The sequence below is a fragment of the Dicentrarchus labrax genome, unplaced genomic scaffold (assembly GCF_905237075.1).
Source record: "Dicentrarchus labrax unplaced genomic scaffold, dlabrax2021, whole genome shotgun sequence".
Taxonomy (NCBI): Eukaryota; Metazoa; Chordata; class Actinopteri; family Moronidae; genus Dicentrarchus; species Dicentrarchus labrax.
In genome coordinates, this window is record NW_026136712.1 from 2,362,449 (window position 1) to 2,387,531 (window position 25,083).

General features: G+C 40.4%; 3 protein-coding genes across 5 annotated transcripts in view; 1 reads left to right on the top strand and 2 right to left on the bottom strand.

Moving 5' to 3' along the window:
• Positions 1 to 1,291: 1,291 nt before the first annotated feature.
• The window catches only part of LOC127372866 (AT-rich interactive domain-containing protein 5B-like), an 88,111-nt gene continuing 64,319 nt past the window's right edge, over positions 1,292 to 25,083 (top strand). Inside the window, exons 1-5 of one of the 3 annotated variants that reach the window (XM_051416749.1) lie at positions 1,293 to 1,535; positions 1,770 to 1,902; positions 2,124 to 2,378; positions 12,547 to 12,760; positions 17,966 to 18,196. In XM_051416749.1, coding sequence (XP_051272709.1) covers positions 1,882 to 1,902; positions 2,124 to 2,378; positions 12,547 to 12,760; positions 17,966 to 18,196 — 721 coding nt within the window. In that variant the 5' untranslated portion in view covers positions 1,293 to 1,535; positions 1,770 to 1,881. Of the gene's footprint in view, positions 1,903 to 2,123; positions 2,379 to 12,546; positions 12,761 to 17,965; positions 18,197 to 25,083 lie in introns of all 3 variants that reach the window. The other 2 variants (XM_051416751.1, XM_051416750.1) reach the window with 2 other exon arrangements.
• Positions 19,111 to 20,142, bottom strand: LOC127372916 (high choriolytic enzyme 1-like). The gene has a single exon (XM_051416851.1). It carries the CDS (start codon positions 20,087 to 20,089, stop codon positions 19,289 to 19,291), a length of 801 nt encoding a protein of 266 aa, XP_051272811.1. The 5' UTR covers positions 20,090 to 20,142; the 3' UTR covers positions 19,111 to 19,288.
• Positions 22,470 to 23,553, bottom strand: LOC127372911 (high choriolytic enzyme 1-like). The gene has a single exon (XM_051416849.1). The coding sequence runs from the start codon at positions 23,551 to 23,553 to the stop codon at positions 22,753 to 22,755; it is 801 nt and encodes a 266-aa protein (XP_051272809.1). The 3' UTR covers positions 22,470 to 22,752.

A 25,083-nucleotide genomic window follows, 5' to 3' on the forward strand; every position in this document is an offset into this window, starting at 1 on the left:
GATGTATCTACAGAGGCAGCAGGTCCTCCACTGGCCACCATGTTTCTACAGTAGCCCAGAATGAACAAACCAAACACTAGGGCCTTTAGTGTTGCTCCTACACACTTAGACTGTCCTTATTCTCAGGTCAACAAATACTGACACAAGCATTCAGGGAGTTGTAATCTGCAACTTCACCACTAGATGCCACTAAATCCTACACACAGGTATTTTAAATTGAGACCGTTTCATAACAAATTAACATCATTGTGTAGCAGCTTTAAAGGAAAACTATGGTTAATTACAACTTCCATTTGTATCAGTTATGATTACACTGTGCTCGCTAAAAGTAATTGCTGGGATCTTGGAAAGCAGAGACATTGCTAAAAATAGGTTCAACTGGGCAACAACAAGCAGTCAGACAGGTTGAAAACAAACCAGCAGTTTATCCAGTTTATCTTAGCCACTTCATTTGGAAAACTGACAAGTGAATGGTGTGTTGCTTACTAGGATTAATAGAGTAATAGAGTCTATGCTTTGTTGACTGATAAGGTGTGGTAGCTCCACAAAAAAGTTGAATTTTCACATTAAAATCCTTAAAAGGTCATCTCCCCCTTCTGCCTTATGAAGAATTTCAGAATCTCTGAATATGCAAATATTGTTCCTTTCTAAAGTTTTCCTGCTGGACACAAGATGTCTCCTACTTCACTGTAAAGTCCATTCTCAGTGGATGTGCACTGGTGGCTTCAAGTTTCTACATCACACTGTACAAGGCTAATTTCAAACTGCAAGCCTTAGCACTCAGTTCTGATAACTCAGATCAGATTTCTTTTGTTTTGCTGTTCAGATGATTTGTTAGATGTGGCCTACATCAGATTCCAGTATGAACAGTCCTAAAGTGACCCGCATGACAAAAGGTAGATCTAGAGTGACATCAAAGTCACATGAATCCTGATATGACTGTTTATACTAAGGTTCAAACTGTCATGAAAAAACAGATCTGAGTCACATATGAGCAAAAGAATCAGAGTTGCGTCACTTGTGCCTTTATTGTGAACATAGCCTTAGTTCCAAATCGGTCCAGGCTTGACTTGGCGACTATTTGTGTCACAAATCCCCTTAAAATCTGATTTTCAATGAAAAACAGAAAACTGATTTCTGAGTGGAGGGGGACTTCACTGAGAGTTCTGTCCACCTTTACAATTTTCTTTCTTTTTTTCAATTTTCCGTCCAAGTCTTTGTGGAAGCCCATTTTTGCCAATGTGTTTTTCCCTGTCTTGTGCATGGGTTCTGTAAGTCATTATTTTGAGAGCGTTTCTCATTATAATGACTTACAGAATATTTCTGACAATGTTTAACATTTTTATTTTGAAAGTTATTGCTAATTTCCGGTCTTTTTGTACCTACAGCACGCTGGCTCACACACGTCCCAGGTCCTAGCAAAGCCATAGAGTGATAATAACATAAATGACGAGGTTAAACTCTGAAAGTGAAAGCAGTAATATCATTAACTCTTCAGGTAGTCGCAGAAACCTGACTTTATCTCATGCAGGAAGGTAGGTTGTGATTATTCCACCTTTTAATATTTTTAAACTCTCACATTAAATCATTGGCTGTGGGCGGCGAGGCTCACTGCGACGTTATCTTATTCGAAAATGAAGCCACCGGGTGAAAACACCGGGACAAAATGAGTGTGTGTGGACGGGGCCGCCGGGCCAAATATTGGGTGTGATTTCTGCACATTTTCTCGGCAGCGTGTGTGAGCTCTTCCCTCTTGATATTGGCCACAGGCTGCTTCCTATCCGCGCTCCCTCTGCAGCCTTCCAGGACCAACCTGCAAACCACTGAAGCCGACAAGTTTGGAGGAAAATGTTGGGACTTTAATCAATCTGCAGAGCCGAGATGGAGCCCGCCTCGCTCACGGTAGGCTCTTAATATTAGGATTTTATTAAATTGCTATTTTATGTTGATCAGTCACCCGCTCTACAGGCTGCTTAATCTGTTTTTTAATACATATATAAATATGTATGGGGGCATGTAGGTGCTCATTAAGTGAAAGCTTGGGGAACTCTAATGTTCTGCTCTGTGTCTGAAGCGTTGCTGTAACTCACTAATTCTCTCGACCGTGTGTCTGTTTCCCGCAGTGGGTAGGCTCACCTTGTGGTTCACACGGACCGTACACATTCTACAAGGCTTTTCGCTTTAACCTTGGCTGTGAGACACGGCTGCTGTCGCTGGGAGACTTCTTCGTGGTGCGCTGTGAGCCGGGAGAGCCGCTGTGCATCGCCGAGCTGCAGCTGCTCTGGGAGGAGAGGACCAATCACCAACTCCTGTCCAGCTCCAAACTTTATTTTCTCCCAGAGGACACCCCGCAGGGGCGGAGTGCCAGCCACGGCGAGGTAGTTAAACCATCACTGTTCGTTTATGTTCTACTGTAATTGTCGCAGTTGATCTGCTCCGACCTTTTTAAGTAACACGAGCCAACGTTTGCCGGTGTGTCGGACGCTTGTTGTCCAAACATCAGAAGCAGCACGAATGTTTTAAGATTGAATTTAAGTGTGCTGGCATGTGAGAGGAGCTGTACACACACTGACAGTGGAGCCTTTGTAAAGCACTACACACACACATTCAGTGCACAGACAGCCAGTACTCTCTGTACAATCCCGACTTTTACTACGTGTTTTTGTCATGATTAAGATCCACCATGCTGCATTTTGCGGTTATTAAGGTTCATAATGTTTATGTTGTGAAGTATTTGGTGTGTAGCCTTACTGATAATCATTGCTTAAAGATATCTGAATTGAGTTTGCTCCATTTACCTTAAACTACTACTAACAAAGCCTTAAAATGTCAGATTTTTTAAACTGAGTTTGGGCTGACCACATAACCTAACCTAACAACGCTCCTGTTTTGAGATCATGAGGCCAAATTCCTCCCAGCAGAACCACACCCATTTTGGAAAATTGAACCAAACTATATTCTTACTACTTAAAGAAATGACAAAATGTTATGTTTTATTAAATAATTCTACTGTTCCGTTATATTTGTTGTCAATGTTATCTGTCAGAATGGTGTTTCAAAGTCTTATCTACACCGTGAGGTACAGTATGTAATTCTGGGGAGTACAAAATCCTGTTTGGCCCTGAAGCTGTAGGTGAGAAGTGTTGTGTAGACTATGATTTCTGTTACTGTTTTTAGAGGAAACTGACTCACATATTTGAGATTTTGTATTTAGCAATGATTCATATCACATGTAGCAATCTGTTCCGCTTTCTGCCTGCTGTGACACAATGGGCTGATAAGATAAGCTGCATGTATCCCTTTAATCTAAGACTACATAGCAAACTGATGTGAAGAGGACTTCCTTGAACAGTGCATTGTGTTGTCCCATAAAGTACACACTACAAATTCCTATAATAATATATGGAAATGATCTTGGGTACATTTATATTAGGTGTTTGGTTATGCTGATGTAGCTGATTGTATCTGTTCATGTTTTACTGACATAGATCAAAGAGTGCAGAAATTACACTTCACTATGAATGATGACGCCCTTGTATTTTTGTGTGTAGCGTGTTTGGTGTGTGTGTCTGTGGCAGGATACACTAAGAGTAAGTGACAGCTGAAATGTGCAGGTTAGAGCTTGAAAATGTGGGTTCTAAGGGGTAAAGACAAGATATGAGCTGACAAGGTTATTCACCACATTTCATCTGTAGTCAGTACTAACTCCCTGCCAAACCAAAGTGAGATAATATACCTTTCCAGTTTTCTTTTTCATATTTCAAGATTGTATTGAGAGCTGACAGTCTGCCTATAGTATAGTCACCAATAAGTGATGTTTTTTCCACAAAAAAAGAAAAAAACACTGACTTTTGATTAAGGGCATCTTCAACTGGTGACACACAGCATCAAGAGACTGACATTCTAGTCATACCATTCTACATTACAGAATGTCTCACAATTCCATTTGAAGATCATTTGACTGTATCACTTGTTAACAGGATATATTCGGCTTTGTAGCATGCAGGCCTGTAGTAAATTAGAACCGTACTGGTTCTCTCTCTCTCTCTCTCTCTCTCTCTCTCTCTCTCTCTCTCTCTTTATGAATTGATTAATGATGGTTGTGCCTTAAAGGCAGCCATTGGCATTTCTGAAGGTTACTGTGTCACAGTGCTGCAGTCTCCAGATTCATTTAATTTTACAGCTCCAGTGACTGAATGAGCCTCTCTGCACTATTAATATTAATACTAAGGCAATATTATGCAGTACTCAGCAAGGTAATTTAGGCTGTTGTAATTTGAATGCATTGGCTGTAATGCACAGTGTAGTGGTGTTTGCCTGCAGCACTACCTGTTTATAAGCCAGGTGCAGCTGTAAACAGTGAAACTGAAACTGTGGAGTTTTTGTAGCTACTGTGACCTGAAATCCTTCATTTGGTTATATTCTATGTCATGAAATGTTTTGTTTTATTTAATACCTTTATTAAGGGATGGGTGTTGACAAGATTTTATTGATAAAAATACCATTATCCGACTTGCTTATTTGTGCAATTGTCGATATCCTTATTGATTCCTGATCATTTCCTGTATGGAAAAATGTAGGCCTCACAGGTTTGTCTGTCTGAACACGGAGTATAAGAAGAGTAGTTATTAGGGAATTATTTTTCTTCCTCTTCTTTTTATGAAATGCGACACAAAATATGGCGATGGCGAAAATGTACTCCCAAGGCACCTTTTACTGATATGTATGAAAATTGGTATGTGCATGTATACCAGGAAATAGACAGGAAAGCATCTTGGACCCATACCCCAAACCCAACAGGAAGTCAGTCATTTTTAATTAATTTTTGGCTATTTGTACCCATCGTATTTTGAGAAACTCCCTTTAGGGAATTGAATGGATTGACTCCGGACTGTGCATTGAATGCCTTGTATGCGGTGAACCTCAACGTTATTTCAGCGTACATGGTCCAGTCTCGACCAAACTTCACGTCTGATAAGTGTCCCGCCCTGAACACATCTACATGCCAATATTCAGTCATAGTCATAGCGCCACCAACTGGCACCAGGAAGTATGTATTGTGCGGCAATCATCATCTGCTTTATTTGAAATCTTCATGCCATTGAGCTTCTTCACAAGGCCACGCTTTGGACCATTTGTCTCCGCCATGTTGCAAGTTTCCAGCAGCGTAGAGGCTTTACGTCGTTACGTCAGAAAAACATGCTGACACTGATAAAAGAAATTGATAAGCTCAGTCGTACAAGATTCTGATTTAGAACCAGTTCTCAACTTGAACTGGTTTTCGATTTCCATCCCTAAATAAATGTTGGTTTTGTAAAGTTGGTCAGTTTACTCACATTTGAGAAACTGGAAGCATTAAATGTTTGACAGTTTTGTTTGATAACTAACTTGAACACTGAGGCAATTGTCAGAAAATACCTAATTTTTATCTATGTAAGGGTAGTTTAGCTCGTACTGAGCAAGATCACAGATTGATCTTATTTGTACATGAATAGAATCAGATTGCAGTTGCTTTGTGTTTGGAGCTCCTCCCAGGGTTAATCATGTTCAGTATTTAAGTTGTATATAAAATCAAGGTTTTTGCAATTTGACAATTGTTCCTTCTCAAATCACATTTGTGATGTAAAATGACTAATCGTTCAGTAGTTATTCCTGAAAACAATGTGTGTTTTGTAGCTACACTGATACTCTGTGCACAGACAACACTTGATTGGAATATGCTGGAGGGTGTTTCAGGTGATGGCTCTATTCTGACTGATCAGGTTGGGGATTATGGCACATTTGCCTGTTTTGAACTTTAACCAAGCAAATAATATGTAGTGCCTACTGCATATGGATCATCTTCAGAATACACAGTGAGACATTTGTCATCAATGTAAGTAGAATAGTTCAAGAGAAAATGAAACGGCAGCCTCGAAAGTGACCACAGACTTGAGTCAGCTCCTCTTCAGCACAGTCTCAACAAAAATGGAACATATTCAGTTTCACAAAGGTAGGATTTATTGCAGGGCGTTTCTGTAGGATTGCATTACTTTGTACTGCGGTTTCTATTTTCATGGTCACTGAGTCTATGATTGCATCAATTATTTGTCCCACCCACAATATAGAGTAGATAAAGTTCACACTGCATGCTATCAAAGAAGCAAAATGAAAAAATAATGCCAAGGGAAAAAAAACGGGACCTAGATGATCCATTTCATAAGCAGTCACAGTAACAGTGATACTGTTGATGTTGCATAGTAGGCATACAGTAGTGGCGTTCAACATTAACGGTTTTGTCACTTGCAAGTGGGTCAGAAAACTACCTGACAATAGATTGATTATAAATAAGCTATATATACTAACCTGATGCACTTTTAAATTATGTATTAATAGATTTATTTTACATTTAACACAATTAACACGATAACGATATACTGGTATGAAAACGTACTGCAGGCTTAGAAATCATATTTATTTTTGCATTTTACACTTACACACTAACTTCACAGGGGTTATGTGGGTTCTCATCAGCCAATTATACTGTATTAGTCTCAGTTGAGTGTTGTTGGTGTGTGCCTTTGAACCTATTTTACCCCATTCTTCTGCCAAGAGTCGACGATGCATTCTACTTGCAGTCCTTATTGTTGAGCCCTGAGTACTCGGGGGTTAAATTGGGATTTGTTATTTATGTAGGGGGTGGCTCTGTGGTTTCAGGGTTGCCATGGGTGCACGTGTGTGCGCACAGACTACAAAATCTGATCCAAAATGTGTGTGTGTCTATTGGTTGGAAAAATCTTCTGTGCAGCATTCAGAACCAAAACAATGTGAACAATAGATAAATAATCTCATTTAATAATGGAGCCTTCCTGCTTTGCTTTAATTCACTGTATCTTAGTCATGCACAGTGGCAATGATTTCTTCTGTGCTGGAACATTGTTACACAGTTATGGATACAGTATGTGTACTGACTTTGCCACTTGCAGAACAATGCACTGACATGTTCATCCAGTAATACTGTGAATTTCCTGGAAACCTCCACTCTGGGCCTTCTTGTGTAATGAGCTAATCTGTGTCATCTTCTGCTCTCAGTTATTGTAATTATATGAGTCAGCCCATATTGCAAAGAAAACAACTCCCCCTCCACTTTCTTCACATTGTTTGTACTTCTCTCCTCTGGCAAGAGAAGAAGATCAGATTACTGTTTTTTAAAGGGGAAAAATTTACCCAAATCAAAATGTGTTTGTGTTAATTCTGTGATCTGCGGCCAGGTTAAGATTTCTGAACGCAAACACACTTTTCCTGAAGCAACAAATCAAAAATGAAGTTATAACTTGAGATGTCATTCACAACAGTGTTCATTTTGACAGCAAATTCTGATTTAGTCTTAGTCTTTTGAATAACACACCATTTAATTTTAGTCATATTTTAGTCATCTGAAATCTTATAGTCTTAGTCTAGTTTTAGTAGACCAAATATTAGCAGATTTTAGTCGACTAAATCACGGTGGTTTATCTGATAAAATAACCTCAGTGTGTACGCTAACCTTCACATGTATTTCTGGATGAGTCGTCTGTAAATGTCACTTCCAGTTGGTGGTGTTTTTCCCAGTGATTTTTGCTCCACACGGTTTACAGACGGTCTTGTTGTCCTTGTTGTCATATGTGAAGTGTGACCAGATGTCAATTCTTCGTTTTCATCCTAGACCTAGCTCTGACATTTCTGTTGTTCATGAGACATTGCCCTCGGACCGGGTGCACTGCAAAACGTTAGCATGTTGCTAATGAGCGAAGTCAACTGAAATCAGCCAAAGCTGTGTATCTAAGACTGTGCAACTAAACACAACTAAATATAAAGTAAACAACTGAACTGATGTGAAAACGTCCTCGAAACTGTGCAAAGTTCTGCAAACTCGTTTAGCTGTTGCGCCTGCATTTGCCGCGGCTTTTTAAAATGGCTCTGCTGCTTCTGCATAGATCAACCTACCTTCAAAGATTCACTCTGATTGGATTTCTTCCCAACTTGTCCCACAAGAAGAGTAGTTCTGATTGGATCTCTTCTCCATTCGTCCCTCCCTAACATTTTCGTCTCATTTTTATTCGTTGACTTAAGTGTCAGTTATATTTCGTCAGTCTTCGTCATTATATCTGACTTTTTATTTAGTTTTCGTCCGTGAAAAAGGTTTGTTGATGAATATTTTTCGTCATAGTCTTCGTCAACGAAATTAACACTGATTCACACAAGATATTAAACTGCCCAATATACCTTTTTTACAGCAGCCATTTTGGCATGAAACAGTAGGGTAAACACAGGTGTTATCAATGATACTAATGAAGGTAAATCTGCCATTTGCCTGCTGCAGCTCAGGCACTGATGGTTTTGTTCTTGTACATAGTTGTACTGTGTGGTACACTGTGAAGGACCTCCATCAAGAATCCAAACTAAATAAACATACATGAACCTTCAATCTTATTTAAGGAGGACAGGGGGGTGGAGGGAGCACGTGGTGTGGGCATGAGCTCATCTGATGATGAAGTAAAGACCTGGATTCTTTTTCCAAACTTTTGCAGTTAATCTTGCAAAGTTGAATGATGTGATGGAAGAGAAAGGACACATTTCCAATATGGGTGTGATGTCATATCCCTGATGTTTGCCTTCGGCTGGTGGAAAACTAGCACCATATGGCTGATCTGAATATCAATGTCAAACTGTGTCACATGCAGTAAGATGAGAAGACCAATAGTGTCACAGAGCTCTCTGCATAGTGTATTCTACACAGGGCTGGAGGGACAGCTGATGAACAATAATTTTACTTTTTCTTCCTTTCTATTGGTTTACAAAGTAGAGCTCACTGCTATATTAAAACAATTGATATTGATATTACCAAATAGACATTGGTGTACATTATTGTCTGCCTTAATACGTGCATAAGTGAGGGGTTGGTTGTCTCACTCACTTATTTCTTCCTCATGCGCATGTTGGTGTCAGGGTGTTGGATCAACTTTTCAGGAACTAAGAAACAGCCTTGTGTTTAGTTTGCTGACCATGCATCTTATTTCCTGAGTTTCATACGTCATACGTGTAATGTTATATTGGAGGATGTTGACATTAAACAAGGTCAAACAAAAAAACAAAAACAATGAGGTAAATGCATGTAAAAGTAGTTCTTGTGAACAAAATGTTCAGAATCCAAAATGCGCTGAAACATTTCCAACCTATTTTGCGACTTTTTGTAACTACCCCCGTGGCTCGTCAAAAAATTACTTTATATGGTTGCCTGGTCTAGGCAGAACACGGACATTCACAAAATGAAATTTCTCCACAAAATATGATCCAGTTTCACTGAAATCACTAAATAAAGTTATAAAGTTATAAAGTTGTGCTTGTTTACAGTAATCAGTGAGGCCAAGTCTCGAGAAAATACTCTGCTCCAGTGGCGTCTATCATTTTCCATCCTAATTCTCATTTGTGGTCTGATAAACAGTGAAGTCATGAAATTCATCAAATCAAAATGGCCAGAGGATGAAGCGCTGTTTACCAGCAATCAGCAGGCTTCTGCAAAGTTTGCCAATAGAAATCTCGTTTCCGACAGAAGATGATGCATGAAGGGTCACTATAAGATAAATAAAGATGTTTTTGAAGAGTGAATCATACAAAGTTATTCTAGTGGCGTCTCAGACTAAGAATATAGAGCTGGAATTGAGCTTAACACTTTAAGGTTTACTATGTTCTAACTGGCTTCCAAAAGTTCAGGTTCTCCAGCACCATAAAGGACAATGTATAGCTTGCTAATCAGACTGGATTGTCATTTCATTTATTCAGCCATGATGTACAAATACTCTACCCCTACATCTGGCACATTTAAAGTGGCCACCATTGCTTCAGAAGCAGGCATCGTCCAAGATGACAATTTAGAAGAAACGCGTTTCATTGATTCCACTCTTCTTCGCATCTTTTCCTTTTGTGTCTCCGTGTTTAAGGTAGGGAAGGAAGAAGATGCAAGGGAAAAACACAATGGGGAAATGGAAATGGGGATGCAACTAATGGAATTGACATGTATCCAGAGGATGTCCTCATTCTTAATCCCACCTACAAAGCTTTGATTGGTCAATTGTTTCTTTAACAAGTTTTAAGGAGCACAAGAAAAGATTGCGTTCCATTCAGGTCAAACAGACTCAGTGTTGCTATTGTGCATGTTGGCTCACTGGAAAGGCTCTGCTACACTAAATGGAATGGAACCTTAATTAGTATCATTGGTAACACCTGTTTTTACCCTACTGCTATGCATCAGTGTGTGAATGTGTATGAATGCGTTAGTTTCCGTTCGATGGACTTTGCCATCACTGAGTGAATGTGTGTGAAAGGGTGAATGTGGCACGTAGTGTAAAAGTGCTTTGAGTGGTCGAAGGACTAGAAAGGCACTATACAAGTACAGGTCCATTTACCATTTACCTTCTATTTCATGTCAACATTAAATAGCTGCTGTGAAAAAGGTCTATTTTAATCACTGAAGAATCAAGTGATGGGAGCAGTGATTCAGAGGTCTGGTACCAGGCTTTTCAAATTAAACTCACGACTGTACTACGATACAATAGTATTTTTCTCCATAATTGTAACTCATTGCAGTTGTACTTTCCCTGTGTTTTTGGGGCCATAGTTGAATTACTGATGCTTGTTTCTCTTGGCTATGTTCTTAAAAAAAAAAGTAAGTAAACTTACTCACTATGTCTGTAGTGCCTTTAAAGCCAGAGTTACAAGGTTTATCAACACACATAATTAAATGTGCCAAGTGTGTGCGTGTGTTTAGAGTAAATAACTGGCTGCTGCTAGGAGATGTAATGAGACATTATGATGATTATACCTCTCTCCCAGAGGGCGCTTTGACACCCGGGTGATGTCACCTCTGATTAGGCTTCACTCTGGAGTTCAACAGAGGGACAGCAGAGGAGAGGAGAGGTGGAAGAGTAGTATTTTCTGAAAGTCCCATTGAGGTTCACTCATATTCAAAGCAGGCATGGCCATGAAAGCAGCACAAATGAGACTTGAACATAGAGGCAACAGACCATGAACCAATATATCCTTGTATAGAATATAATCAAATAGTCCTACTCTGTCTAGGTAATGTTAATAGCTTCACTTATACATAATTGTGTAACCACTCAAACTCATCATCATCCCAATGAACTAACCAAACATAATGTACTACATTCTATTCAATTCAACAGTTCTTCAGTGTATGTGCATGAGCACATACACACACACACTCACCTCCCAACGTGGCCTGGCTCATTGCCTCATCATGTTAATAAAACATTTATTTATCTGGCAAAGCAGTCCAGGCGCTCTGAATGATCCTGTATGATAGCGATGCATCCTATCGGCAGACTGCAGATACATAATGCAACAAGGCCACTCAGTATCAAGAATGTTCCATTAGAAATTAAAGCTGATCTGGTGACTTCAAGCAAAACAGGAGAGAGATCTTATGTTGGTGTGTGTATATTACATTAGTGGTGTATGCACTCCAGTCTTAAACCCCTAAATTCATTTTATGGCTCTGCCTTTAGATTTGTTACTGGTGTAAGGTTTTCTACTCATCATTGCAACTTGTATGATAAGGTTGGTTTGGCATTGGTCAGAGAACTTTGCGGCAGATTTTTGTTTTGAAATGAGAAAACCAAAATTGGGAAACAAGCTATTTTCTGTTTTATGTTTTGAAAATGAAGAGCAGAAAAAACAACACGTTTTTAGTTTTGAAAATAAAAAACTGAAAAACTACCCGTTTTATTTCCCATATTTATAAATGGTACATAGGGAAACAGCTTATTTCCTGATTTTGATTTTCTCCTTTCAAAACAAAAATCCGTCGGCTGTAAAGTTCACTGACCGACATCACTAGTAAAATATGACGAGGATTGGTTTCTATGGCAGCCTGCCATCATATATCATTGCCCTATTAAACCCCAAAGTCCCGCATTAAGACACTTTGTGCTGCACACACTTGGAACGTTTCACAACACAAATTAAAACCATCATTACAAACTTCTCTCCTTTTGAATGTTGACTGTTTTAAATTGTTTTCTGTTGCTGTCTGTTTGTTTTCTTATTAATTTCTTTGTGTATATTTATTTTGTTTTATTTTAACTACTCTTACACTGTTAACCTTTTGACTTAAACCTTTGAATGTCTCACTTCAGAGGTGTGAAATACGGAAAAATAGCAATAACACAATTTAGAAGCACTCCATTACAAGTAGAGCCTGACCGATATGGAATTATGAGGCTGATATCGAAAAGAAAAATTCACAAATGATCAATATGATATAGTGAATATTCTGAGCTAGAATGAAAATGAACCTTTTCTATCTGGACTGTGCACTAATTTTGCACTGATATGACTCTGCAAAGGTAGTCAGAGGGCTGCTTTCTTAAACAAATAACGTTGTGAATTGAAAGTGTGTGTGTGTGTGTGTGTGTGTGTGTGTGTGTGTGTGTGTGTGTGTGTGTGTGTGTGTGTGTGTGTGTGTGTGTGTGTGTGTGTGTGTGTGTGTGTGTGTTTCTGCTGCAGGACGAGGTGATCGCAGTGTCTGAGAAGGTTGTAGTTCGACTGAAGGACCTGGTCAAATGGACCGTATGGGACCAGCACGCCTGGGACAGAGGAATGAAAGCTTTACCCCTGAAGATGAGCTCCATAACCACGGACTCCTTCCTCCGTTACCACGACTCAACCCTCAACTGTGGCCTTCACTTCAAAGATGTCTTAAGAGAGAAAGCAGCACTAGGTAAGAACAGATCTGTGTGTAAAAACAGCGTTTGTAAAAAACATTACATTCCAATATATTAACACTGGGGCTTTGGAAGAAGGAAGGTTGAGCTGCATTTGTTTTTGTTTTCTCCAAATTGTTCAGTTGTCAATGAGTGGCTAAATGGAAGCCTAGGTATTCTATTCCTGCATGGAGATGAGGTGGGAGAGTCAATAATGGGGGCTTTGTGCTGTCAGCTGTTACATCTGACTGCTGCTGTGAAATCAATAGTCAGTGGGAGTCAGAGGGCAAATCATTCTTGGTGATTTGCTTTTATGGATGGATGGTTATGTGAACAGCAATCCTGTATTGTAAATACAGGGTTAGAAGTATTTAAAGACCATCTGGTCTGCCCTCTGTGGGGATGGTTGTACTTTGTTCTAAGTTCTTAGTCAAATGTCTGGATTTGCTTGGTAGACAAACATTTATCTGGTAAAAAAAAGGGTGGAACTGCCTCTCAGTTGTTCTCTCTCCCTCCCCTTTATCGGTTCAGGTTATTCAATTTAATAAACTTCGCTACTGTTAAGTATAAGAGGTGTGCATCTCTGCCATCTAAGACGATCCGATACGTATCTGGATACGATTCAGGGACCATGCATTTTAACATGGAACAGTTCGGTGTGATTTGATGCCATCTGATACAGTTGTTAACATTTGTTTAATGAAGACATTTATTTTCCATTCTAAATTAAATAAGCTATAACTCTATAAATGTGACATTGCTTAACTTCAAATACATACATTTTATTAAATACTAGGGAATGAGGGTGTGAATTACAGAGGAGCCAGGGGGAGCTTCGCTCCTATTAATAAGATGCGCTCCCCTGAAAACATGAATCGGCATTATTCATTTATCTGTTTTGTACTCAGCATACTGTAAGTCAAAGGTCTCTAAAAAAGTAAGCTCCCCCAAAAGCCCAGGTATAGTCAGACACTGCAGGGAACCCCAAGTTTTTTTGTTTATGGGGAAAAAAATGGAAGACAATGTATCATTTCTGAATTACATTGTGTTTATTGCTTTTCCAACAGACGCAGACAAAAAGACTACATTTTAATCCCCTTTCTTTCCCGTCATAACAGTCCTTTGGCTCCTGTAAACTCCATCTGCGCTAATTATGCTAAAACGGATAAATTGGCAGTCACAAATTGTGTGATCTTAGTAAAAAGATTTATTTTTACACTGCAAACACTCCAGCCTGGTGTGTCTTAGCCAAAATGCATCACATCTGTGCCTAAAAACAACAAGTGCAAGAACAGTTGGTTTTTGATCCATTGTAGTCATGGTGAAGTAATAATAGCAGTGGTTTTCATGCTCACTGTGATGAAGCTAACATGCTGGTCTGTGGATTTTGGCCTACCTCCTCTCATCATATAGTTGCATTAAAGTATTACTCCACAGCCAGTATGAGAGGAGGAATGATTACAGTGGCAAATAACTCTAACACACACATGGCATATGAGTATTGTATTATTGCCAGAGAAAAGCCTGATCTGTACGCGTATATGTATAGATTTCCACCTGAAGTCCGTTTACACTTGCTCTTGTACAAATTGTTTTGTTTATCTGTGATTTGCAAATACAAAATACGTTTTTCCAAAAGGTTTTTTTGAAACTTGAAGTGCATTTGAAAACATTTTCTCCGCATTACTCATAACACACTTGTTGTAAAGATTTAGCTTTATCAATAAAGAAAACCTCACTTTTGAAAGACATCATGTTTTAATTGAGTAATGTCATGCATACCACAATATTTGAGGTGAAGAAGAAGAAGCAGGTGCGAAGCAGCAGCAGGAGGGCCTGAGAGCCCTGGAGCAATCAATGCTTTACAGAATAAAAGCAAAGATCTGTCTGAGAGACAAACTGTATGTTGTGTATTTGACATGTGTTTGCTTTGTACACATGTATGTATTCATAAAACCTAAGTCTAAGTACAGAGACAAAGTACTCTTCAACATAGTCAGCCATAAATAATCAATAAACACAAAGGAAGGGACAGAATATGAGAAAAAGAGAACTATCACAAGCAGGCCTGATAGGTGTTAGTGTGCAGGTTAGCCAGCTACAGTATGAGTGCTGTCAGAGAGGATTACAGGAGTCATTTGTTTCTGGCAGGTGTTTTGTTTCAGCTTGTAAGATTGTTCACCTACAGCAGCTCCACAAAAAAGCTCTTCTTAACTCACTTTCAAGGGGCAACACAATTAGGTTTTCAGAGCTCCCTGAAAATGCCTTGAAATTGGCACTTAACATATTATCTATTTTATTTGTTGTTTTTATGTTCAGATGATTACACATGAATGAAAACATACCTATAGATATTATATTCTATTTCTGACAATAGATCCTCCTAACTGTTACACACTGGACCTTTTAAATGGTGTGATAAAACCTAACACCGCAGCAGCTCCATCAGTTTCACGTGTTCAGGCACAGTGCTGCTGTGTACTAGAAGGACTTTGCCAGTGCTCTCAGCTCATCACAAATTCAGTGTAGTTCGTTGTATATGTCAAAAGAGAGCAGACATGAAGCATTATGTGTGTAAAGTGTAAAGCACACGCTGTTAGGAAATAATTATATAGAATGTTAAAATGATGTATTACAATCTAACACAATATAAATAGAATTATTATTATTATAGTCGGAAGTATGTACATTATAATGCAACAAATGACAATACAAAGAGATAAAAGGATATGTGTGCTACAGTATATGACGTGTAATGAATAATAGTAGTGATGACTGATAATGTTAATATTGAGAGCTAAATTCTAAAGATTGCAGTATTAAGTATTTAGTGATAGAATAAACCAAAGTATTGCACATTTACCAGAGTATTGCACATTAACTGTACTGACATTTCCTGTTAGCTACAGGCCGGCATACACTGATACTGCTGTCCATCTATCCAGCTTCCGCTTACACTCACCGGCCACTTTATTAGGTACACCTTGTTAGTACCGGGTTGGACCCTTGTTTGCCTTCAGAACTCCCTTAATTCTTCGTGGCATAGATTAAACAATGTGCTGGAAACATTCCATAGAGATTTCGGTCCATGTTAACTTGATAGTATCAGAATCAGAATCAGAAATACTTTAATAATCCTAGGGGGAAATTATTTTCAAGTATCACGCAGTTGCTGCAGATTTGTCGGCTGCACATCCATGATGCGAATGTCCCGTTCCACCACATCCCAAAGGTCCTCTATTGGATTGAGATCTGGTGACTGTGGAGGCCATTGGAGTACAGTTAACTCATTGTCATGTTCAAGAAACCAGTTTGAGATGATTTGAGCTTTGTGACATGGCGCGTTATCCTGCTGGAAGTAGCCATCAGAAGATGGGTACACTGTGGTCATAAAGGGATGGACATGGTCAGCAACAATACTCAGGTAGACTGTGGCATTTAAACAATGCTTAATTGATACTAAGGGCCTCAAAGTGTGCCAAGAAAATATCCCCCATACCATTACACCATCACCACCAGCCTGAACCATTGTGTTGTTTACGCCACATTCTGACCCTACCATCTGAATGTCGCAGCAGAAATCGAGACTCATCAGACCAGGCAACGTTTTTCCAATCTTCTTATGTCCAATTTTGGTAACCTGTGCAAACTGTAGACTCAGTTTCCTGTTCTTAGCTGACAGGAGTGGCACCCGGTGTAGTCTTCTGCTGCTTTAGCCCATCAGCTTCAAGGTTCGACGTGTTGTACAGTCAGAGATGGTCTTCTGCATACCTTGGTTGTAACAAGTAGCTATTTGAGCTACGGTTGCCTTTCTATCATCTCAAACCAGTCTAGCCATTCTCCTCTGACCTCTGGCATCAACAAGGCATTTTTGCCCAGAGAACTGCCGCTCACTGGATATTTTCTCTTTTTCAGACCATTCTCTGTAAACACAAGAGATGGTTGTGTGTGAAAATCCCAGCAGAACAGCAGTTTCTGAAATACTCAGACCAGCCCGTCTTGCACCAACAACCATGCCACGTTCAAAGTCACTTAAATCACCTTTCTTCCCCATTCTCATGCTTGGTTTGAACTTCAGCAGGTCATCTTGACCATGTCTACATGCCTAAATATAGTACACTGAGTTGCTGTCATGTGATTGGCTGATTAGCTACTTGCTTTAATGAGCAGTTGAACAGGTGTACCTAATAAAGTGGCCAGTGAGTGTATATATTCCTAAAAAAGTGTTTATTATTTAAAAAAAATGAACTAAAGTAGCTCAAAAGAGTATAAGATGATCCATGTGAACCAAATGTCCAGTACAGAGGACACAAGTCAGTGGGCTGGGTCCCAGGAGATGCCATCAATCTCCCGTCCAATCAGCTTCCCCCTGCAGCACACCACACTGAGAAACCAGAACAGAGCAGGTTGACAGCACCACCTACAGGCAGGGAGGAAAAACAGTACAGCAAATGATATGCTCATAGAAATACAAATACACATATGACTCAGGGTCATAACATAATATTGTTGTGTACAATGATAAAATTAATTTACTGATTTGAACCTGTGTATAAAGACATAAACACTGTTGTCAAGCACAAGAAACTGGGGATGTCACAATACCAGAATTTTAGTCTATACCAATATCTGTGAAATTCCACGATTAAAAAATAAAAAAAAATAACAATGTCCCAATCAAGTTTTTTTTTGCCCCTGATCCCTATTTGATATTGAGTGTTGGCTGATACTGAGTCCTGATCAAATATTTGTGTTTTCCTGAATAATACAGGTTGACAGCTCTGTGTTGCTCTATGAATATAAATTCCCAAGCTAACCAAGCTGTTAATTAATGTTTAAATACTTCATATATTAATATAACCTATTATATATGTGTGTGTGAACAAACTGTAATATTTTTTTATCTTGTCTTGTAGCTGTCTGGAGGGATTTTCCCTTTTTTTATTCCTTTTAAAAGCGTCCTGCAGAGTTTTTTTATTGTCCTTGCTGCGTTCTTTCCTTATCTGTGAATCTTTTGTGATTCACACGTACCGACATCACTACAAGAAACTACACATTATTAGCCAACTGGTTTGAGATAAACTACAACGGTATAACTACAGCTGTTTGAGCTGAATGCTAAAGTTAGCATGAGTACATAATGAGTGTAATTTAGAGGACTGCTAGCATGGCTGTAGAATTACTCTGATTCTTCATACCACTGTCCCCCTCTATTTATTTAGGTAACGGCTTGACCATGAAGAAGGTGCTGGTCCTGTCCTATCCCCGGTACTGCAGGTATCGCTCGGTTGTAGCCCGGATACATGAGCAACCCAGATCTCTGCTGACCAACCAGGTGGTTTTGGCGTTGGGTGGCATCGTAGTGCTGTCTGAAAACATGCACATCCTTTACTGTCGGGACACGTTTCACCACCCCACATTGCTGCACAACCAGAGCATATGTGAGGAATTTGGTGAGTAAGACATAATTCAACACAGATACAGCAATTGCAGATGCATACAGTCTTAACAGGTATGTAGGATTCAAATGTCAACTCTTTCAGTATTGATAATTTACCATAAAACTTCTAATCAAAGCAGGGTCAAATAAGGAAACTGCACCGCTTAAAACGAGCATGTAAACACAAGTAGGTGGCACAAAATTGTTGGCTAATTTAACCAATGAGATGGGAGATGCTTAGGGAAGAAACTGCGCAGCACTAATTGAAACAGATGAAACCAGGTCAGTCTTACCAAAGTGAACTCAGACAGGTCGGTCATGCTGAGAGTAGGGCTGAACAGTTAATCACAATATTATTAAAATGGAGATATAGCCAAGTGCCTTGTCAAGTGGTATGGCTCCAGATGAGAGCAGAATGTTATCTTGTGTCGAACTCTCTGGGCTCAAGCAGCTGTCTATCAACGAGCAGCAGCTCTGTCTCTCCAGTCCTTACCACACAACACTGGAAAAGCCACCGCAATACGCGCCAAGCAAATTGAATATTTTCAACAGCAACACTAGTGGGATGAGCTGGTAAGATAAAATTTAGCGACGTAGAACCCAGACACTGTTCGTATCCAGAAGATTAGAGATAAGGATGTTTGACAGATTTTATTTTATATGAAATGATGTACATAATATGGTGTGATTGATGGATTTGGATACATTTCCATAAATCTGGATATCAGCCTGTTGGCGCTGACTCATGGAGCAGGTGAGAACACCTTTATTAGGAAAAACTGAAGAAATCTGATGTACGCTCATTCAGACCGCTTCGAGATAGGAGGCAGTATTAGAATCATCTAAACGTTTAAAGAATGCAGTTAATCAAACGGTATGGGGCAAAATATGGCAGAATCAAGTGAGAAAAGGAGGAAGGAAGATAGATAAATGCTGGTAGTCAATTTTATTTAAGACATTTACTCATTTACTTTAACATATATTCTATTGTCTTAACACTGATGTCACAGGAACTGAAATCTATTCCTGCTGATGAACACAGGATTGACTTCCTTTGAATTTAGTATATATCTCAACTCTCAATCAGGCATCAGTAGTATTGTCATCAGCAGCCGTAGAGCAGGTTGATCCTCATGATGTCCCAGTAGGACATGCCCTTCCTCTGGCCGATCTGCACGTTGGCGTTGGGGATGGGGGTGATGGAGTCCCTGCCGTGCTGGATGGAGAAGGCTGTTTTCCCATAGTGCATGATGGAGGAGTAGTCGTAGGGAGTGTTGAGGTTGTTGGTAGCCTGCTTGTAGAAGTTGTAGGCCATCTGCGGGTTAATGTTCTCCCAGTTGATCCTGACGTAGTAGTCGCGGTCGCTCCTGGTCTGCTCGTGCTGGAAGCCCAGAGCGTGGTTGATCTCGTGCTGGATGATGCCGTGGTAGAGGCAGCCCTGTCTGTTGAGAGAGAGGACCTGTCTGCCTCCCGTTTTGCCCAGAGCGGAGAAACATCCGGCTCTGTTCTCGACGCTGATGTAGTCGTACTCGTTCTGACGGGGGACGAAACGGAGGCAGGTGCTGCTGTGGAAGGCCTTCATGGCGTAGTCGATCTTCTGCCTTTCCCAGCTGGTGAACTCACTGCTCATGGTGAAGGGGATCATCACCAGGCCGTTGGAGGCTTTCTTCCACAGACAGCTCTGGGACCAGCACGTCATGGCGTTTCTGGTTCTGGGAGCCAACAAGTCTCCTTCCAGCAGAATCTCATTGGTGGCATTGTTGGAGGTCAGGATCCTGGTGGTGATGTCGACAGTGTCGTCTTCGTCCATTTGGACCTCCGGAACACTTCCTTCCTCCGTGAGAGGATGTGCCTGAGAGAGGCCGAGCAGGAGCAGCAGCAGCAGCACACTGACAGAGGGAGTCATCTTCAGGGTGGGTCTGGTAGCTGTGGAGAGACTCCTTGAAGTTTGATGTCTCACTGAGTTCAGTCCAGGCTCTTTATACTCTCCTCTACGGGTGTGTCTGCATGAGGATTATGGGTTGGGGTCCACACTGCTAGGCCTAAATAAACCTCTTCAGGCAGGACTCCACAGACAAACCTACTACTTCAACATGGTTTGTTATCTCTGGTCGTTAGATGGATGAACAGTTAGTTTACTTGGTCAGACATGTTTAACTAGACATCTTAAATTGTCTTCAAGCTAAAGAGTTCATGGTATCTATGTGATACCAACTTTGGCTTTTATTTTCTTATTTTGCAAAGTGAAATAACTAGAGCTGAACGATAAATCAATTCATATCACAACTACAATTTCAAAGATAGATTTATTGAAGCCAATAGTTGCATCGTGTCTGCAACATAAATGTGACGTTAATTCTCTGAGTGGGACAAACAACTCTGTTGTTTCATGAAACAATTTAGACACAAAACGCTCTTCGAAAACCAGCAGTTTATCATTATAGCTATAACTTGCCAAATACGTAGCTGTTTTTTGCCCTAGAGTTACAACTGGTCGTCCACTAATCGGAAGATCAGCGGTACGATCTCCGGCTCCCTCCATGCCGCTCTTTTATGATAGGTGTGTGGGAGGAAAAATACAGAGGCAAAGGAAGAGAGGACTCCCAAACTCTGTCTTTTTACTTTGACTAAACTTTATAAACGATGCACGACGGTTCGACCTTAGGTCTTCAGATAAAAGGTTTTTACCTGATGAAGGTCAAAGGACCTTTGTGCACTACAAAATGGTTTTTAAATATTTAGGATCCCTAATTATTATTTTTCAATATCTGAGCACGGTGGGAGAGGGACATGTGCAGGAAGTCACTCAATTAAGGGAACATGGGATCCTAGTACCAGTTTGCATCCTAACAATACAATACAACAGGTCTTTGCTTCTGGCACCATGGCCCACCATTAAGTCACAGTTGTAGCCCTCTAAGAGAAAAAGTTTGGGCACCCCTGTACTAGAGGGTACGGACCGAAAAACCCCAAAAGACAAAACCCCCCAAAACAACTGACCATTCACTAAGCCCAACCCCCCTTAGTTACTGTTGCTATGCCCATAAAGCTATCCAGTCTAGCACTGCACATATGCAGTTTACAATGATGACAATGGTTCATTTGACCACTTAAAACTTACAGTAAGTTTTAAAACAATGGATCTCAGATTTTAGGCAGAGGAAAGCAAAAGAAGCTTTTCATCCTCAGTTGACGACTTGATTTGAATGACGTAAATGACCACTTTCACTGACAGCTTTTGTTTAGCTGTAGCTAGCTAGCTAAATAACATTAACTCTGTGAGTTGTTTGGAAAACTCCACCCCTAGCTGACTTTGTAATGTTTCTTATTGACTCTTATGAAAATGAGAAACCAGCATTTGGGTCTAAAATATTCCTTCATTAGATGGCTACATACATGATATCATGCCAGCTCTGCACTATGTAACTATGTAAATAAGACTGAGACTAAAGCTTAGAGGTCCTAGGTAAAAGGTCATTATCTTCATGAATCGATGAAACATTTAGAATACATGGAAATAAAAGAGCACCATCGCTCTAATATTAGAGGGTAACTATCTAGCTCCAGTATTATACTAAAGCATGAGGAAAAATGTAGTTTAAAACTATTTCCCTCTTAGTCTAGATACACGTAATACATTTCATTACCGAATAAGTCAGAGGTTAGATTTATGCTTTATTGTAAGTATTGTAATACATGGTTTCACTTTTACATGAGAATAAACTTTGAGAACGAGGACAAATGTATAACTTAAGCAAAGCCATCTCAGTTAAACTTCCCCAAACCCAATACAGAGCAGTACTGATCTGCTAACGTTACCTTAAACTGGGATATAGCGGTAAGCAGCATCCAAGACTAGTGTTACACCGGCTCCAGTGTATGTCTCAGTCCTGAACAGGCCTTTTTCTAACCTAACCTTTAACCCTGCAAAATAATAAAGTAGCTAATGATGTGCTAACTCACTTGCAGGTAAGACTAGGTAACTACTTAGCCAGGCATGCTAACATTAGCATCGGTGTATTTTTTTGAGCAGAAAAACACGCAGTTATACATCTCTTAAACCTTTGTTCTTTTTGGTTGGGGAAAAGCCTTCAGACGGACATTACAGAGCTGCCGACAGATAGGAGTGAAAATGATTTCCTTGTGAAGAAGGAGCGCAATAAATTAGAGGTACTGTGTGGACGGAAAGGAAAGAAGGAAGGAAAGCTGACAGAAACCAAGGAGAAACAAAGAAAATGAAGGCCAGTGGATGATCTCACTCAACATACTGCACTAAAAACACAAAGTTTAACTGCCAAACTGCTGCTAACCAACTTTATTGTAATGGTTTCATTTTGTGTTGACTTTAATACAAACAGTTTTTACATTTCTGACTGATATTCAGTTGCCTGAACGTTTTGAAAGAATACAGTCACAGAAGCTGAAATCCGTATCATAGATCGCGTCACTTTTAGTAGCTTTTGATGAATTACAGATAGCTGGAGCAAAGTGTTAATTTGTTGCATTGTGCTTCAAGCGTATTTGTTTGCTTAACAGTGAACTCTCAATCAGGCATCAGTAGTATTGTCATCAGCAGCTGTAGAGCAGGTTGATCCTCATGATGTCCCAGTAGGACATGCCCTGCCTCTGGCCGATCTGCACGTTGGCGTTGGGGATGGGGGTGATGGAGTCCCTGCCGTGCTGGATGGAGAAGGCTGTTTTCCCATAGTGCATGATGGAGGAGTAGTCGTAGGGAGTGTTGAGGTTGTTGGTAGCCTGCTTGTAGAAGTTGTAGGCCATCTGCGGGTTAATGTTCTCCCAGTTGATCCTGACGTAGTAGTCGCGGTCGCTCCTGGTCTGCTCGTGCTGGAAGCCCAGAGCGTGGTTGATCTCGTGCTGGATGATGCCGTGGTAGAGGCAGCCCTGTCTGTTGAGAGAGAGGACCTGTCTGCCTCCCGTTTTACCCAGAGCGGAGAAACATCCGGCTCTGTTCTCGACGCTGATGTAGTCGTACTCGTTCTGACGGGGGACGAAACGGAGGCAGGTGCTGCTGTGGAAGGCCTTCATGGCGTAGTCGATCTTCTGCCTTTCCCAGCTGGTGAACTCACTGCTCATGGTGAAGGGGATCATCACCAGGCCGTTGGAGGCTTTCTTCCACAGACAGCTCTGGGACCAGCACGTCATGGCGTTTCTGGTTCTGGGAGCCAACAAGTCTCCTTCCAGCAGAATCTCATTGGTGGCATTGTTGGAGGTCAGGATCCTGGTGGTGATGTCGACAGTGTCGTCTTCGTCCATTTGGACCTCCGGAACACTTCCTTCCTCCGTGAGAGGATGTGCCTGAGAGAGGCCGAGCAGGAGCAGCAGCAGCAGCACACTGACAGAGGGAGTCATCTTCAGGGTGGGTCTGGTAGCTGTGGAGAGACTCCTTGAAGTTTGATGTCTCACTGAGTTCAGTCCAGGCTCTTTATACTCTCCTCTAGAGGTGTGTCTGCATGAGGATTATGGGTTGGGGTCCACACTGCTAGGCCTAAATAAACCTCTTCAGGCAGGACTCCACAGACAAACCTACTACTTCAACATGGTTTGTTATCTCTGGTCGTTAGATGGATGAACAGTTAGTTTACTTGGTCAGACATGTTTAACTAGACATCTTAAATTGTCTTCAAGCTAAAGAGTTCATGGTATCTATGTGATACCAACTTTGGCTTTTATTTTCTTATTTTGCAAAGTGAAATAACTAGAGCTGAACGATAAATCAATTCATATCACAACTACAATTTCAAAGATAGATTTATTGAAGCCAATAGTTGCATCGTGTCTGCAACATAAATGTGACGTTAATTCTCTGAGTGGGACAAACAACTCTGTTGTTTCATGAAACAATTTAGACACGAAACGCTCTTCGAAAACCAGCAGTTTATCATTATAGCTATAACTTGCCAAATACGTAGCTGTTTTTTGCCCTAGAGTTACAACTGGTCGTCCACTAATCGGAAGATCAGCGGTACGATCTCCGGCTCCCTCCATGCCGCTCTTTTATGATAGGTGTGTGGGAGGAAAAATACAGAGGCAAAGGAAGAGAGGACTCCCAAACTCTGTCTTTTTACTTTGACTAAACTTTATAAACGATGCACGACGGTTCGACCTTAGGTCTTCAGATAAAAGGTTTTTACCTGATGAAGGTCAAAGGACCTTTGTGCACTACAAAATGGTTTTTAAATATTTAGGATCCCTAATTATTATTTTTCAATATCTGAGCAGGGTGGGAGAGGGACATGTGCAGGAAGTCACTCAATTAAGGGAACATGGGATCCTAGTACCAGTTTGCATCCTAACAATACAATACAACAGGTCTTTGCTTCTGGCACCATGGCCCACCATTAAGTCACAGTTGTAGCCCTCTAAGAGAAAAAGTTTGGGCACCCCTGTACTAGAGGGTACGGACCGAAAAACCCCAAATGACAAAACCCCCCAAAACAACTGACCATTCACTAAGCCCAACCCCCCTTAGTTACTGTTGCTATGCCCATAAAGCTATCCAGTCTAGCACTGCACATATGCAGTTTACAATGATGACAATGGTTCATTTGACCACTTAAAACTTACAGTAAGTTTTAAAACAATGGATCTCAGATTTTAGGCAGAGGAAAGCAAAAGAAGCTTTTCATCCTCAGTTGACGACTTGATTTGAATGACGTAAATGACCACTTTCACTGACAGCTTTTGTTTAGCTGTAGCTAGCTAGCTAAATAACATTAACTCTGTGAGTTGTTTGGAAAACTCCACCCCTAGCTGACTTTGTAATGTTTCTTATTGACTCTTGTGAAAATGAGAAACCAGCATTTGGGTCTAAAATATTCCTTCATTAGATGGCTACATACATGATATCATGCCAGCTCTGCACTATGTAACTATGTAAAT

Bases quoted from the DNA above. Each gene is read 5' to 3' on its own strand.
- LOC127372916 (XM_051416851.1), bottom strand. From the start codon at position 20,089: ATGACTCCCTCTGTCAGTGTGCTGCTGCTGCTGCTCCTGCTCGGCCTC.
- LOC127372911 (XM_051416849.1), bottom strand. From the start codon at position 23,553: ATGACTCCCTCTGTCAGTGTGCTGCTGCTGCTGCTCCTGCTCGGCCTC.